General features: G+C 40.5%; 1 protein-coding gene across 2 annotated transcripts in view; it reads right to left on the bottom strand.

The window, feature by feature from the left end:
• Window positions 1-17,187, bottom strand: part of LOC136863975 (titin homolog) — a 1,080,299-nt gene that overhangs the window by 1,022,775 nt on the left and 40,337 nt on the right. For both annotated transcript variants that reach the window (XM_067140444.2, XM_067140445.2), the window contains exons 4-5: window positions 11,835-11,984; window positions 5,389-5,712 (exon numbers count right to left, since the gene is read on the bottom strand). In XM_067140444.2, coding sequence (XP_066996545.2) covers window positions 5,389-5,712; window positions 11,835-11,984 — 474 coding nt within the window. The remainder of the gene's footprint in view (window positions 1-5,388; window positions 5,713-11,834; window positions 11,985-17,187) is intronic.

Below are 17,187 nucleotides of genomic sequence, written 5' to 3'. Positions count from 1 at the left end.
GGGATAGGAGTGGGAAGGAAAGCGGCCATGACCTTAATTAAGGTACAGCCCCAGTATTTGCCTGGTTTGAAAATGGGAAACCCCGGAAAATCATATTCAAACCTGCCAATAATAGGGTTCGAGCCTACTATCTCTGAGTTCTAGCTGACTGCTACGTGACCCAAACCGCGCGGCCACTCGCTCGGTATTTCTTCAGAAGAAACTGGAAATTGGCTAACAATGGAGGAGGCGTCCAGGATGATCTGGAAGCGGAAACTGCGAGAACAGCTGGCCTGCTGTATATAAAGAGCGCAGCTGGCGGGAATTAGTCTTGAGTCAATCGCGAGTGAGCGCAACATAGTTAGGAAGACGGTCGCGAGTCAGTGAAGAGGCATTCTGAAGTGCGTCCGCAAGGAGTAAGACGGTTGTGATTACACGAAGTGCCAGCGAATTGGGAAAGACACTGCGCTGTGAGAGGCCGTGTTGGGAGCAGGGGCTCGATGCACTAGCGGGCTGTGTGTTCGACTATGTTCTTGAGTACAAACTGTATGAATGTGAAAACTTGAACGCGAATGCACTTGTAAATAACTGTAAATAGTAGTATAATAAACTTAGTCTATAGTAAAACACGCTACCTCTCTGTGTACTCATTTTAGTTTTAAAGTCCCTGACAACCAGCTACAGTATTTATTCCAAGATTGTGCACTAATTTACACATTCTAGAGACAACGATGTATATCGCAATGTTAAGTACAGATGGCAGTGTTTCTCTGTTTCGTTCTCCCATACTTGCTGCTATTCTGTTATCCTGATGTCTCTGATCGATGATGGGAAAGTTGCGCCCTAATTATCAATTGTTATAGATCTCTTGACTGACAATGACTCAAAAACGTTATCACATCAATAGACATGGGTGTGTTTCACTAGACATGGGCAGAGGGTTGATCAGAACTACCAGTTGTAACTTCGTTGCTAAATATGCAACGCATATCCTTTATCGCCTGGATGCCTCGCAATATACGAGAGTGATAGATTCGTTCTCAAGGATCAGTAGCACAACATTTAAAGCCCGTTGCTTATTGTCAAACGCTAAAAATATCAGCCAGGAAGGCAACAGAGGGAAAAATAATTATTTCAGCTATAACGTCTGTAGAACCTTCCCCTTGCACTTTCTACAGTAGCTCACCCTCCTCAACTTCCATCCTCCCTTTCTCCCTTTAATCAACTCAGGGCCGATGACCTAGCTGTTAGATCCCTTTAAAGGACAGCAATTAATCATCTCACCCGAGATACAGTATTCCGCTAGACGATGTATTAAAGAAGTGTGATAGCTATACAGTCTATTACATTCTTCACCTTTACATGTGACTTAAGTAAATCAAAGAAATAAGTGAAGAAACAAGAATAAACATGTAAGATATGAAAACCTTTTGGGACGTTGCCATGTCAAAGAAATATACAGCAGAAATTGTTTACGATATTCACGAGGACTTCGCTCCTCGTACTCAGAAAAGAAGCACGTTCGCCCATGGCCACGACTTCTCTAAGAACGGGACGTGAAAGTACCAATCTAAATAATCATGTTGTTACTGTACATGGAAACACAATTTTTCCAGTGGTTTTAACGGCGCACTAATGCATCCAAGGTTTTCGGTGACGATATGACGGTAACGGGAAAGTAGCGGTCTAATTTAACGTGCAAACCTAACATTTGTCTGGTGGAAAATGCGAAACCACGGAAAACCATCTTCAGAGCTGCTGCTAATGAGATACGAACCCACTACCTCCAGAATGCAAGCTCACTGCTACGCGGTTCGAACCACGTAGCCAACTGGCTCGGTGGAAACATTATTTAATGAGGACATCAAAGAGCAATTAGCATTTGGTCTACACACCTCTAAATTATGGTAGAATCAGGAATAGGAAAGGGGTCTCACCCACTTACCGTTACATGCTGCTAACTGAACACTTTTGCCTTATGTAAGTCCTCACGTACACACTCGCCTTGTTCGTTAATGGTCCCTGGAATGTCCTACCTGGAACCTCTTTCTGTCGTAATGTTCCTATGCATATCCTTCCATTGTTCCCTAAAATTCAAATTATGTTTGACGTCATACTATCCTTAGCTAACCTTTTGCTAAATACAATTTCCTATTACATTCCTTCAATTTCTCCTTACTTCCGCCACCGTTCCTAACACTATTTCTTTCCAACCTGCACCTCCTTCATAATCTTTATTTTTCTCTGTTAGAATATATTGGATCTTAACAATTCCTTACCACTTTCAACGGTACATACCTGTTTTCACACTCCTCAAAAATTGTTTTAAACCCAATCCATAGGCTGTTTATATTTTTCTTTACCATTTCCCATTGATCATAATTCTTTTTTTTTAAACTCACTCCTGCCATTCTTACCAGCTATATGATATTGCCTAATAGTCCTACTTTTAGAACCTTTCTTTTTATCACCTTCATTTTTAACCACAATAAACATAGCCTCGTTATCAGTTATGCCATCTATTACAGTTTTTCTGTAGAGCTCATTGGTTTTATCAGAACCGCGGCGAGAATATTCCCCCCTCTATTTGGTTCCACCGTTTTCTAATTCAGCTGTCCTTCCCAGTGTAACTTATTCACCATTTGTTGAGCTTGATTACTTCTTTATGAGAGCGAGATATCTATACATATAAAATAAGAGATTTGTCTCTACATTGCTCAGAATTAAAAAAAGAATGGCATTTCTGCATCGGCCGTGTCCACACTATCAAGAAAATGCCATTTTTAATTTTCGTTATCTCTGTCTGTCTGTCTGTCTGTCTGGATGGATGGATGGATGTATGTATGTATGCACGCGAATCACGAGAAAACGGCTGAACAGAATGTAATGAAAATCGGTACTTAAAGTCGGGGAATAAAACACTACAAGCTAGGATATAAAGAGTGTTATTTACGATGGTTGAAATGGTAGCGTAAGTCATTGCTCCGACCGAGGCTAACGTCGGCGACGGCTCCGACAGGGTTCCGCGACACAATCTGCTTTAAAGAGAACAAGAACTGCAGGCGATGACGGGACAGAGCATTCAATTTTTTTTAAAATTCACATTACTTCACAATTACAATATTTCAAACTACATTTCAGTGAATCCCACGTAAACAAGCTTGTGTGTGAGCTTGTATACTGTACAATACTTGCGTTAAATACATTACATCATAAAATCATAAAATCACTTTTAATATCCTGTGGTGTTTGGAAGGAGTTATTGTAGGTTTTATTTTATTTCGTGTGGCTATTTCTAGCCGAGTGCAGCCCTTGGAAGGCAGACCCTCCGATGAGGGTGGGCGGCATCTGCCTTGTGTTGGTAACTGCGTGTTATTGTGGTGGAGGGTAGTGTTATGTGTGGTGTGTGAGTTGCAGGGATGTTGAGGACAGCACAAACACCCAGCTCCCGGCCCATTGGAATTAACCAATGAAGGTTAAAATCCCCGACCCGGCCGGGAATCGAACCCGGGACCCTCTGAACTGAAGGCCAGTACGCTGACCATTCCGCCAACGAGTCGGACGTTATTGTAGGTGAAAATGTGTAATATGATTCATATCTGTTAGAAGCCAGATGTATTTTTTAAAGTTTTGGTCCTTTCCTTATCTTTAATATTTTTGGCGTTAGAGTATTAAAAATATGGGGTCCTAGATATGCTGTATGTCTCTGTTCAAGAAGTGCACTTCGACTTGGGATTGGGTATGCAGATCTTAGTTGTAGTTTAGTGCCAAAGCATGGAGTTTCTGGTCCTGTAATCTGTGGTAGTTCTTTATGATGTGTGTTGTGGCAACTTTTGCGTGTAACTAACTTACGTTTAAAACCTGACCTAAATTGAAAATTTTACCTGAGGAAAAGAAAAAGATTTCCCATGCATAGCTTTTAGTATCTGTTTATGAGTAATGGTTCAAGGGGTTATATACTTGTCCAGTGCCCGACCCCACCCTATAATTCCGTACTGCAATACGGAATTGACAAGTTCATAATAATATTTTGCGTGAGGCACAATTCGTCTAAGCCCGATATAAGATATATAGTAGAGTTTACAGTTGTCTCTTTACATGGGAGGTGTGATAGTTCCATTTCAGACGGCTGTCGATCAGAATACCTAAGTATTTACTGTGGGTTGTTTTCTGTACCATGTTGCAACTATAATCATTGAACATTTGTTCACATGGATTTTGATTTTTAAATGGTCTGGTAGACGCAATATTTTACTGTGCGGAAAGGCAATATAATATGTCTTATTTTCATTTAAAGTAAGAAGGTTATCATTCAGCCATTTGTTTATTGTTAACACTACTGTATTACACTTGTTAAAAGTCTGTTCCCGCGCAGCTGTGAGCTTGCATCCGGGAGATAGTGTGTTCGAATCCCGCTGTCGGTAGCCCTGAAGATGGTTTTCCGTGGTTTCCCATCTTCACACTAGGCAAATGCTGGGGCTGTACCTTAATTAAGGCCTTGGCCGCTTCCTTCCAACTCCTAGCCCTTTCCTATCCCATCGTCGCCATAAGAATTATCTGTTTCGGTGCGACGTAAAGCCACTAGCAAAAAAAAACTCTGTTCCCAAGACTTTGTCATCAGCATATGAGAAATTTTCCCATCTATATGTAAATCATGAAGGCTGTTCATGTATAGCAGGAATAACACTGGTCCAAGTACTGCTCCATGTGGTACTCCGGATTCAAGAATTCTTGATTTACTTATTCCATCCTGTATTTTAACTCTCTGTGTTGTGTTCTGTAGAAAACTAGCTGCGAGACTGTGTGGAATACATCGAACGCCGACCGTATCTAATTTCTGTAACAATATCATATGATTAATTATGTTGAAAGCTTTCTTTACGTCTAGAAATACTGCTATTGTCTGCTTTCTATTATCAAGTGATTTATACAGATGATCGTTTAGAGCATAAATTACATCTCCATTTCCTCATCCTGTTCTAAAACCATATTGGTTTGAAGGTAATATCTTATGTTCCACTAGAAAGTTTATGATCCTAACTTTAATGCCTTTCTCTAATAGTTTGAAAAGTGTGAAGTTACAGATACAGGTCTAAAATTTTCCATGTTGTCTTTGGATCGAGATTTGTAAATGGGGGAAATTGTTGCGATTTTGAAGCTATCTGGAAATGTTCTAGTCAACAGTGACAGGTTAAAGATATGTGCTAGTGGTTTAAGTACGTATGGTCCTATTTCTTTAGTTGTCCTAGCAGATATTTTATCACGACCGCATGCTGATTTCATTGGAAATGACTAACGTGACTACCGGTTGGTAAGTAAGTAAGTAAGTAAGTAAGTAAGTAAGTAAGTAAGTAAGTAAGTAAGTAAGTAAGTAAGTAAGTAAGTAAGTAAGTTAAGTAAGTAACTTACCTCTAGGTTTGGGATCTCCTGTCACCCGGAATGATACAGTTATGTCCTCGCCTACAGCTACAGCCATTACGTTATCTGGCCGCGACACAAACATGGCGGGACGACCTCCCCTTACACTGCCTGGAGGAACCACCTGTACTGCCGCTGAAGTATCCATGTGTCCATAAACATTGTAGGCACGGCATGTGTACATGCCCGCCTCGGACTCTGTGGCGTCCGCTACCATCAGGGTGTATACTCCTGCTTCCTCGAAGGTGCGGTACTTCGGAGACGGTGGTAGCTGCTCTGAGCCTCTCAGCCACGTCACTTCCGGCTTTGGAGCTCCTGTGCACAGACGTAGTTACGTTGAGTAACAGAACAAAACACACATACATACGAAGCGAATAAATTTACTATCATGTCCAACTGAAAAAGACTTACTTATCATGCATATTTTCATATAAAACATATACAAGCAAAAATCAACGAAATCAGTCATTTCAGAAAGATAAATTTATCAGCTAGTCAACTCATTTCATACAATATATTGACTGGGGAATTCATTTAGCTTCTTTCGATGTAAAAGTGGTACTTTTAAAGTTTCCAATATATAACTTATTCGGTAGAGAGATTGAAGCCAGAATCATTTTAAAATAAATCAGGGACAGGCCTCACAAGTCCCATTTTGATTTTACCACCCATCCCCACCCCCAACTCCCAATACTAAAACCACTTCTTCTTCTTCTTCTTCTTCTTCTTCTTCTTCTTCTTCTTCTTCTTCTTCTTCTTCTTCTTCCTCTTCGTGTTCTTCTTCAAGTACCATATCATGTCCGCCTGACGTTGAAGATCGTTTTGGCGGCGAATCTTGTGCGATCTCTTGCTAGTAGCAAAAGTCTTTCAACACTGTGAATTCCAATCCATTATTTGGTGTTTATAAGCCATGATGTTCGTCATCTCCCGACACCACTTCGACCCTGTATTTTGCCTTGTACAATCCGTTGTAGGATAAGGTAACGGTCATTTCTGAGGATGTGGCCAAGGTAAGAAATCTTACGGCGCTTTATTGTTCGAATGAGTTCCCGACTTGCCCTCGCCTTTCTGAGAACTCCTTGGTTCGTTAGTCGAGCAACCCACGAAATCCTCATCATCCTCTGATGGACCCACATTTCAAAGGCTTCCAAGCGTTTAACTGATATGTTCTTGAGGGTCCATGTTTCCAAACCATATAGCAAAAATGACCATATATGGCAACTGACCATCCTTTGCCTAAGTTTAAAATTTAGGCAGTACAAAGCCACTGCTGAGGAGAAAATATAAGTATGCTCTATAAATAACGCAAGAAAGTTTTAAATGCCGGGCTGAGTGGCTCAGACGGTTGGGGCGCTGGCCATCTGACCCCAATTGGGCAGGTTCGATCCTGGCTCAGTCCGGTGGTATTTGAAGGTGCTCAAATACGTCAGCCTCGTCTTCGTAGATTTACTGGCACGTTAAATAACACTTGCGGGACCTCGGCATCCCCGAAAACCGTAAAAGTAGTTCGTAAGACGTAAAGCTAGTAACATTGTTATTCAAGTTTAGAAATATTAAGAACCAATTATCTGCTTTTTGTGAAATAATATATAATCTAGGCTATTGTTGCTGTGGAACGATTCATACTTGACTTCAAGTTCATATCAAACAGTCAATGATTAGAAAATGTTAATCTGCACGTAATTTCATCAAATTCGCCATGATGCACCCAGTGTATCAATCTTACCCTAGGGCAGTTTCAAGGGTTGCGTCATTCGCACGCAGATGAAGAATCAACAAAAGTAATTGCTTCCTCAGACAAATGGGCAGAAATTACAAGTGTAGACGTAATGCTGCTTTGGTGAAATGAAGTGGCGTATGGCTTTTAGTGCTGGGAGTGTCCGAGGACATGTTTGGCTCGCGACGTGCAGGACTTTTCATTTGACGCTCGTAAGCGACATGCGTGTCGTGTTGAGAATGAAATGATGATGAAGTCGACACACATCTCCAGCCCCCGTGCCATCGAAATTAACCTATGATGGTTAAAATTCCTGACCCCGCCGGGAATCAAACCCGGGACCCCTGTGACCAAAGGCCAGCATGCTAATCATTTTGCCATGGAGCCGGACGCTGCTTTGGTGTATGTATGTTGAGTCCTCAGCCCTAAGGCTGGTTGGATCCTCAACAGTTCTGCCATCAGCTGTCATAGATGGCCTAGGCATCACTGAAGAGGCGTACTAGGGAAATGAGGAGTGAGGTAGTTTCCCGTTGCTTTCCTCACCGAGCCAGAAGTTGTTATTACATATCAGTATGCCAAGCCTACTGAATTGCATGCATCAACCGACCCTATGAACAACATTTTCACACCATTCATAGCAGGAACTGGCTGCATAAGGAATGGTATTACTAGCATCACTCATACCTCAGTCATTTTCACATTGTCAAAGCCAAGGATAAGACTGAGACAGATCAGTGCAAGTAACAAAACTTGAGCAGGCGTAACGTATAGAATAAGAAGTGCGAGCTCTTCTGTATCTATCTGTAAACCAGAGGTTCTCAAACTATTATGAGAGTGTACGCCTCACTCATTGCTGAAAATTCAATATATACCCTCATGAAAAAATCCCTAAATGATAGGTTTAGCAAATATGAGTACCTGGCTCATTATTAAGGCATTTTCAACTAATTATAAATCATTCTTTTATTTAAATACACATCGTAAATAAGACGAGATTGTGAAATTAAATACATTTTAATAACACATAACAAGAAATTTAAGAGTTGGTCTGTATCAAGTATAACACAATGATAATAAAGTTTGTATTACAAAACGCTAGATTTTAGCCTCAGTATGAAATTAATAAATAAGGATGAAAAATGTTCGACCTTAATTCTGGAATTCAGACATTGTGAAACATCAAAATTCCAATGGGATGTGTGTGCCTGCATGGCGCGACACAGTTTCCTGATGTGTTCTAGTCCAGGTGAAACTTTCAAGCGAAGCGTGGCTCCATATATAACTTTCTTATTTACTTGCATATTTCAATTGTTCTTCATTTTCCCCCTAATGCTGCTCGCGTACCCCACTAAAAGTCTCTGGCGTACCCCTACAGGTACGCATACCATAGTTTGAGAACCACTGTTATAAATCAATTGAAGGGAGTCGTAACACCCCGGCTGAGCAGTGGCGGCATTATCACCTGAGGCGACGCTATGATAGTATTGCCATTACCGCGCAGTCACGGTTATTTCAAGTTATCACAATGATCGCTGATTGTTTTGTTGTTGTTGTTGTTATTGTACATTTTAGTGTGAAAAGGTCTAGCTAGTGTAGTTGTTACTTCTTCTTCTTCTACTTAATTTGTTTACCCTCCAGGGTTGGTTTTTCCCTCGGGCTCAGCGACGGATCTCACCTCTACCGCCTCAAGGTAGTGTCCTGGAAAGTGAGACTTTGGGTCTGGGGATACAACTGGGAAGGAGGACCAGTACCTGCTATGCCAAACAGGGGCCTTGTGGGGGGGGGGATGGAAAGATTGGAAGGGATAGACAAGGAGCATGGGAGGAAGTGGCCGTGGCCTTATGTTAGGTACCATTCCGGCATTTGTCTGGAGGAGAAGTGTTAAACCACGGAAAAAACACTTCGAGGATGGCTGAGAAGAGAAACTAACACGCTCTATTCATTTAACCTCCCGAGGTTGAGTGGACCCCGTTCCAGCCCTCGTACCACTTTTCAAATTTCGTGGCGAGCAGGAAATCGAACCAGGTCCTCCGGGGGTGGCAGCTAATCACACTAACCACTACACCACAGAGTCGGCATTGAAAATACTATTTCGGATTTAAAACTGAACACTAGCTTTTTCCAGTAAAAGCAGAAAATTGTTCTCGATAGAATGTTTAAGAAATGCCAACTGAAAAGTAAAATAGGAATGAAATTTCTCTTGGACTCTTTACTTTTAAAATAAAGTCTCCCATTGCTTAACTTATGAGTCTCTGTCTTTGACGTCTGACTCTCACAAACATGGGTGAATTGCCTTAAATGCCCTTATGGCTTAAAATACCATGCTACTGCTGCCGCAGCACAATTTTCTTTTAGTGAAAATGAGGAGTATATGTTGGAAAGTTGATTTTCTATTAAGGTAAACGTCGAGTGGAAATTCAATTTAACTCGAACTCGTTGAAGGTGGACGGCTTCGTTGTTTAGGGAAACTTTACTCATGTGGAGAGTAGGGCTCGGTTGGTAAATGATGCTCCAAATTTCATTTTCTTTCCTTTTCTTTATAACTAGATTTAGCCCATGGCAATATCATATGCTGCCGACCCCGTGGAGTTGGGGGTAACGTGCCTGCATCTTACCCGGAGGCCCCGGGTTCGATTCCCGGCAAACTAGGGATTTTCACTTCGATCTGAGGGCTGATTCGGGGTCCACTCAGCCTACCTGATTACAATAATTGTAATCTAACGTTGAAGCAGTGGTCTCGGTCTAGAGGGGAAAGAATAATGGCCGAGAGGATTCGACGTGCTGAGCAGTGGTCGCTTACGCCAGGGCTCCTCACGGGTTTGCCTGAACGCTACCCTCGGTAACATAATAGCAAAATGTGTCCTTAAAATTTACATTAGTTAGGCCAATCAGGTGTTAAACTTACTGGTTTGTCGGCAGAGGGCAGCCACTTCAATAAAAAAGTTATGGAAAGGGTTAGGATTATCCAGCAACATAAGGAACCTAATGTACTCCATTCAAAATCCACCTGACTACAGTAGAAAGTTTTTCAGTGTAATAATACAATAGGATTTGAGGGATGGTCCACCATTTTCAAATATTTTACATTGTGTTGAATTAGTTATACGTCAACACAGAAATAAAAATCATAACCTATGAATATTCAGATATAATTATACCGTTGGTGATGTTGACTCATTTTATAGGAAAGTTTACGAATGGGATACATCTCCTGCTTTTTTCAAAATTAAGTTGTTTCTTTTTCAGGTAGTTTACAAATGTATTTACTCAAAGTTAGTTTCGCCAGACTGAAGAGACGAACAGTTATTTAAAAAATCTCCTGAATGTTTTTTATGAAAGCTAGGAACGAAATAAAGAAAATTTTTTACACAGAGTGTTCCCAAACATGTGGGACGTAATCGGGCGAAGTATTGCACCGTCCGTAACGGCATACATGACTCCAGACTTAATCCGAACTCTCCCCACATTCCATCTAATAACTAAAACAGGCTGAGCTCGTAAACGAGCGATCGTGAGGTATGTGTTCATAGGGACTTTGAGTGTCGTTTTGGGGTGCATTATCCACCCCCTTATTACTTTGGGAACATCCTGTACATGCATGTTAGTTGCTCGAATATTAAATTCAGATATATTTCACATCCCGTTTATGTGAATAAAATGCTTGTATCTTAACTTTCTATGTATTTCGGGCTTTAAATCGATGTGCATCGCAAAAATGAAAGTTTGGAACTCGTTAGCAGAACACTGGACTCAATCTTGCGACTTGCATGCGACCGAATTGCCGCAATTTGAAAACTGTAGGCTTCTGGAAAGTTTTCTATGGTGTTTAAAATACTGACTTGGAATATTTATTTTAAAAAATCTTGCCATAATTGTGGTATGTCCGTCGCTCCCTTCTCGATCCGCCAGCCAGCTACACGCGTGCCAGTGTGTTATTCTTCGAGCCTCGACGCGCAGCTCTCAGTGCGCGTGCCTGGAACGTCGTGTGTGCTATAAAAAGGAGCTCCTAGTCTGTCCAGACGCCCACTGACCCCGGTGTCCAGCTCCAGAATACACCCTACGTCGAGCACGGAGGCTACTCCTCTTGAAAATGTGCTTCGGCCAGGTGGACTGAATTTCTGGCAGTAAGAGGTCTCACCTCGGGTCACCGCTTCTCTTGTCTATTCCGCTGTCCATGCCCAGTCTTACCATTATATGCCACTATCATTCCCTAGCTAATGCAAGCTCCCATTATCAACTTAGTTTCGCTAAGTAGGAACTCTTCAGTCATTGAACTTACGTTAATGAACTCAGACACTTCAACAAGGAAGGACTCTCTGAGATATTTACGTCAGTGCTTCTGATAGTTTTCGACTATCAAGAACTTTTCATGTCACAAGGACTATCTTTCCGAAATAGTAGTGAACGTGAATACTCCAACGTGTATATAGTGTACAAAGACAGACTCTTTTTCCAAATTCATAGTTCAATTTGCTTCGAGATAACTTTCAGTTTTGTTAGTATAAATATTGTAATTTTACATGTGAAGTAAATAAAGAAGTTGTGTTTTTGTAAACCCAACCTTGTTTACAACAATAATCTTTCCAGAGGATCCAAACTTAATTTTTAAATGTCGGAACGAAATATCATACATTTAAGAGTATTGGTATGAAGTATTTTCCACATTGTTCTTACAAATTTTCATTGACTTTTTCCTGTCTTTAAAAGAAAAAATACTTACCTTTGACTTCAACTTGCAAAGCGATTGTTCCACCAGAAGGAACAAGATGATCCGTCAGGACGCTGGTGAAGTGAGGACGCTTGACATCTCGTGGTACTCTACTGCCATTGACCCTTTCTGCTCGTCTACTGGCAAGGTGCTGTTCTCGCCCTAAAGAAGAAACATTTTCTCATTTTGATCATTCTATTCTAAGGGAAGTAGCAAATAATTACTGCATATTGATTGAAACATACCACTACACTCTTGCTAAAGTATTGCGAATAATAATAATAATAATAATAATAATAATAATAATAATAATAATAATAATAATAATAATAATAATAATAATCAAGAACCACATATTTTTATATACACCGACAACGTTTGCTATGCGGAACGGGTCGCATGGCTATATGAACTTACACTCAGGATTTAGTGGCTTCGAGCCGTGCCATCGGCAGACCTTGGCGAAAATAAATTAGGACCCGAGTTTTGAGATATCAGTACACGATGTAACGAGTACCCGACTATTTTCGCTGTGGATAACCGTGATAACGGTTACCCTGTGAACCCATGACCTTTGTGCCCTAAGAACATTATGCATTATATAACAATTAAATTAAAAGTTGGATTCTTGATAGCATGGATTTGACACGTGACGAGGGGGTGATTACCTTCGGTCCCACGCTCTGGGGTACGTGACGTCAACCACACGTGTCGACGGCGGAAGAATCTCAAGTCATTTTTATGAACTATTTCAAAGCGCGTGTACATGGCGTGACCACGCCAAGTCAAAAAAATATAGTGCCTATCAAAGGAGGTCAATCATCTCACAAATCGAACCCGTAAATTTTTTAAAGGTCCATGAACACTACCGCCAGAAATGTAGCAAGCATGTAGTCACTTTCAAAACTCTTGAAATTACAGTTTAGGTAAGTCAGAAAGTTTATAGGAAATTTCTTGGCGGCAAAAGGGAGAGATCCGAAGAGAGGGGGTAACTGCTATAAATATGAAGGGACGCCATGACGAAGCTTCCTTCTCCGGCATTTGTGATACAAAGCGGACGAAAAATTGTTGAGCTGCTCTGCGAAATCAAACCAACGAAAGTAGACTGAGTTCAACTGCAGATTTTAGCCATTGCGGCTAAGTCTTGACTCCATGAGGAGATAGTTTTCTTGAGTGAAATAACTGTACCAGATAGGACGGTCAAAGTACTGAATAAATTCTAATGTGATTAAGTAATTCGTGTGCGGAAATAATTATAGTCCATCGTGTGCGTTCAAGCAAACAAGTGAAGGGTATTTCTTTTTTTTTATGCTTTATTCCAGGAAACCTGAAGAAACAATAATCAATTGTGAAGCCATGAATGTAAAAATGGCTAAATAAAATGCCAGGGTCGCAGGTGAGCCCTAAGACGAATACTGGCATGAAGACATGAGGTAGGTGATTTTCCATCTTACTAGCTCTTATATCCTTTCTCGTGATTTCTTAAAGTGTATTTGAATGGGGATATACGACGCAGTGGTCACCCTACTAAGTTTTGTAAATGTGAGAGTACGACTAAAAGAGTCATTTGTTTTATTTTCCACTTGGATAAAATTTTGAAGTTTTGCGAGGGCCGTATAATGTTGTAAAAAGTTATTGAATAGGGTTCCGAAGTGATATCACGTCCAATGTAGATCGTCATCCGTGTGAGTGTACTGCCTGTATTTTGTGATGTCAAAGTAAGATGTTCATTCGACGTAAAATTCTTCTGTCTGCAATTTGACGTTAATAATAATAATCCATGGTTACTCATTTTCAATCGAGTGGAAGCGCGCTGTCGGATGAGAACCTAGGGTGAGGAATTTGGTCACGGAGAGAAACGTTGTATTTAATGCCCATTTTAAACTGTGTCTGACTGACAATAAAAGATCTAGTGGAATGTTTCAGTCATTTCTCGTAAAAATCAAGTTATTAAATACGATATCATTTATGCGAAGTTATTCATGATTAATGCATTGTGCGATATTAGACGTCGGGATTTCTAGTGGGGATTTTATTCCAGTTCTTTGTCGATGATAATTGTGGAGCTGGGAAACAGAGGTTAGTTTTGTGAATCAGGTTGGACCTGTCATTGAAGCCGGGACACGGAAGCCCGAGGAATGTTTTATATGAGTTGAGATGAGATGTGCGAATCAGGTTAGAGTCCTGTCATTGAAGCCGGGACATGATAACCCGAACAATATTTATAATGTTGAGAATGGAAAGAAATTCATAGAAATCCATAGCGGTATAATTGGCGACGCGTATAATTAGTGTGGGCATCTTGAAGCATATCTGTGCATTTTGTTGGTTAGAATATCGTATTTGTTTAATCATGTCGGCAGAGTTTAAAGGGAGCATTTTGAGAAGTCAGTCAGGTAGAACGAACCGGGTGGTTTATGTAACTGCCAAGCGAGCATGGGGTGAGAGACCTCAGCTATGATAGCGGGAAAGAAGTGGAGTTGAGATTGTACTGTAATTCTCGGCCAGGGGAAACGTTAAAATGCTGGATTTAGTTGAAATTCATAGCCGGTAATGATCTAAGTATTGTGAAATACTGTAAATGGGGACGTAGTGAACATTTGAAATCACGAACTTTGAGTATAAGGAACAGAGTAACCCAATTTCAGGGTTGTCCAAAATATAGAGCGATGGTCGTGACGATCGGTTTGTCTGCGAGGGGTGTGCAAAATTCAGTGATGACGAGATATGACATCGTAATTATATGGCGAGTTGTTTGGTTTGTACGTAGATTATTATGATATCCAAGTGTTAATAACGGTTAGGACTAGATTAGATTTTTAAGCATGATATCACGAGATAGGATATATGTAGCTGGACATGAATTATGTAAAAATTCTTTTCCAGCCAGATAAACATCGCAATATTGAACTCACATCACAGCTGCGTAGAAATTTGTGAAGAAACCAGAGTCCGCGGAGATAAAATTTACTGATCGTTAACATTTCCTTAAATCATTTAAATTTATTTAATTATTAAATTCAGTGAAACCGCATTTTGAAATAACTTTAATCAAGCGAATAACTTGGAGATGCATTCTGGAAATTTTAGTTTGTTTCTGGGAAATATAAAAATAAAGTAAAGATTAAGGGGACATATCCGAAGGAAATGGATTTTTCTGCCACTAAGTTTGTGAGCATTGCGATTGTTGTAATTATTGAACTTTGATGGATTGAGCAGTGAATGTGCTGGGGATAAGTAAAGTGGAACTTTGGTCATCAACCGATGTAACTTAATTGTGTTTAGCCTTCAGCCTAGAAACTTGGATGGTCAGGGGGTCATCAACCTCTGTGACTTAGATTAGGGCCATATGCCATTGTAGCATCATTTCCTTGCAGTCATCATCCACAATGACTTTAAAGTAACTTAGAAGAGTAGATGTCGGTCCATGACATAGACGCAGGTCACATCGATTCAATTAAGGGTCCATGCCGTAGAACCACTGTGTGGCACACACCGATTGGACGGCCTTAATTATACTCAGAGTCCAGAGTTCGTGTTACGAGGGCTGGACCATAACGAGTCACTATGATGGTACATTTGGTCTCACATGGAAGCCGAATTTAAGGATTTCCAGACTTTCCTTTCTTAAATGATTAATAATTGAGATAATGGTTTCTAGTAAGAATGCCCATCAGGCAGTTACGTTAAAGTCTCACACCAGTGTTCTGACGTTTATGTAGAAATGATTGTGGTGTCCAGTGGACACAATTGACTATGACCCCGTTGACATAGTAAATTACTTCAGAATTTTCCTGAATAAATAGGAATCTTTTAAACAGACCTTTCATTCCGGTAGATAGATTAGAATTAATGAACCCTACCTTTACCTCAGCAAGTGACGAAGAACCCGAAACGACCCAAGAGACAGATCTCATGAACTTTGCTGATAGGTAAGGAAGGTAGGTATCCCTCAATATGGACCTAAAGGGTTCATTAAAATGGCTTTCAACGTGGTGGCTTCAGTCACTTAAGAGAGGGCCTAAGTACATCGAGAGAAGAACTACAAGTTAGGTTGGTTGACATCAGTGAAACGATGACCAATTGTAGGATTGTTATACGTTGGTCGACATTAAAATGTCGCACCAACGATGGGGCATAAGTCACGATAACGATGAGGGAACCTAAGTCACGATAACGATAAGGATATTTTGGAAAAATCGTGTACTAGAGGAAAAGAGAAATAATGTTGAGGCTATGCCACATTATGGATGATAAAATCGTGCGCCAGAGTTGATAGTGAACTCGAAGAAATAGATAAACGCCCGATGAGTAAGGCTAGGAGATACCACTATGAGAATAATGTATCTACTGAATGAAAGGTATAATTTAAGTGTGTTAGTGTAATTTCCCAAATTTTTGAATACTGGTTTGAGTGTTTTGGCTGATCACTTTGATCGAGTGAATATTGCGTTTCACGTTTTATTAAATAAAAATTTTAGAGAATGTTGCATTTACAGTGTGATGTGTTGGATAGGAGGATGTTGTGATGTTTATCGTTGTAGTCTTATTATACGCCGTTGAAGTCTCGGGCTCACCGATGACCTATCGTTTTCTGTTAAATACAGTATGTTTATGCATAAGGGAGAATTGGCCCAAGGGCAGGTGGTCCAAATGATGAAGGACTTTATGGAGAGAATGGAGGCCGATAGGAAGGTTGCGGAAGCCGATAGGAAGGACTTAAGTGAGAATATTAAATCTATGAGTGTAAGGTTGGAAACCGTGGACAATAAATTAGATAGTGCGGATGTAGAATTAAAAGGTATGAAGGAAGTTGTTCAAAATGTTGACATTAAAGTGCAGGACACTCAGGATAGTTGTAAGGAAGCTAGCGTTGATATTAGGAAGGACATTGGTGACTTTAAACATGAAATAAATCAGCAGTTTATAGAAACTCGCGAGCTACATCGTGTTCTTAGTGAAAATCAGGACATAATTAGAGGAGACCTCGATAGGCACGTCAACGAAAGTAGGGAACTACATCAGCAGTTGATGTCCGATCAAGCTGAGCTTAAGGCCGATCTGAAGACAGAGGTAGAGAAGTTCAACATCATGCGTGAAGACGATAAGTCAAAGGTCTTCACAGCAATGAATGAACATAAGGAAATGTTGTGTAAAGAGATAGCCGTCGTAAATGACAAAGTAGACCAGGTAGCCGAAGACGTCAAGGCAACTGTAGACCAGCGTATTGAGGCCATTGACTTTAAATTCATCCAGATGAATAAAGAGGATATGAGAAAATTAGGTACAACTCAGGAAGAAACGGCTAGGAGTATTGAGGAGGTACAAGCAGATATTGAGGACCTAGGAAAGGATCTAGGCGATA

The sequence above is a fragment of the Anabrus simplex genome, chromosome 2, assembly GCF_040414725.1.
Source record: "Anabrus simplex isolate iqAnaSimp1 chromosome 2, ASM4041472v1, whole genome shotgun sequence".
NCBI lineage: Eukaryota > Metazoa > Arthropoda > Insecta > Orthoptera > Tettigoniidae > Anabrus > Anabrus simplex.
The sequence above is the reverse complement of the archived record's forward strand: the minus strand, read 5'-3'. Positions and strand labels throughout refer to the sequence as shown.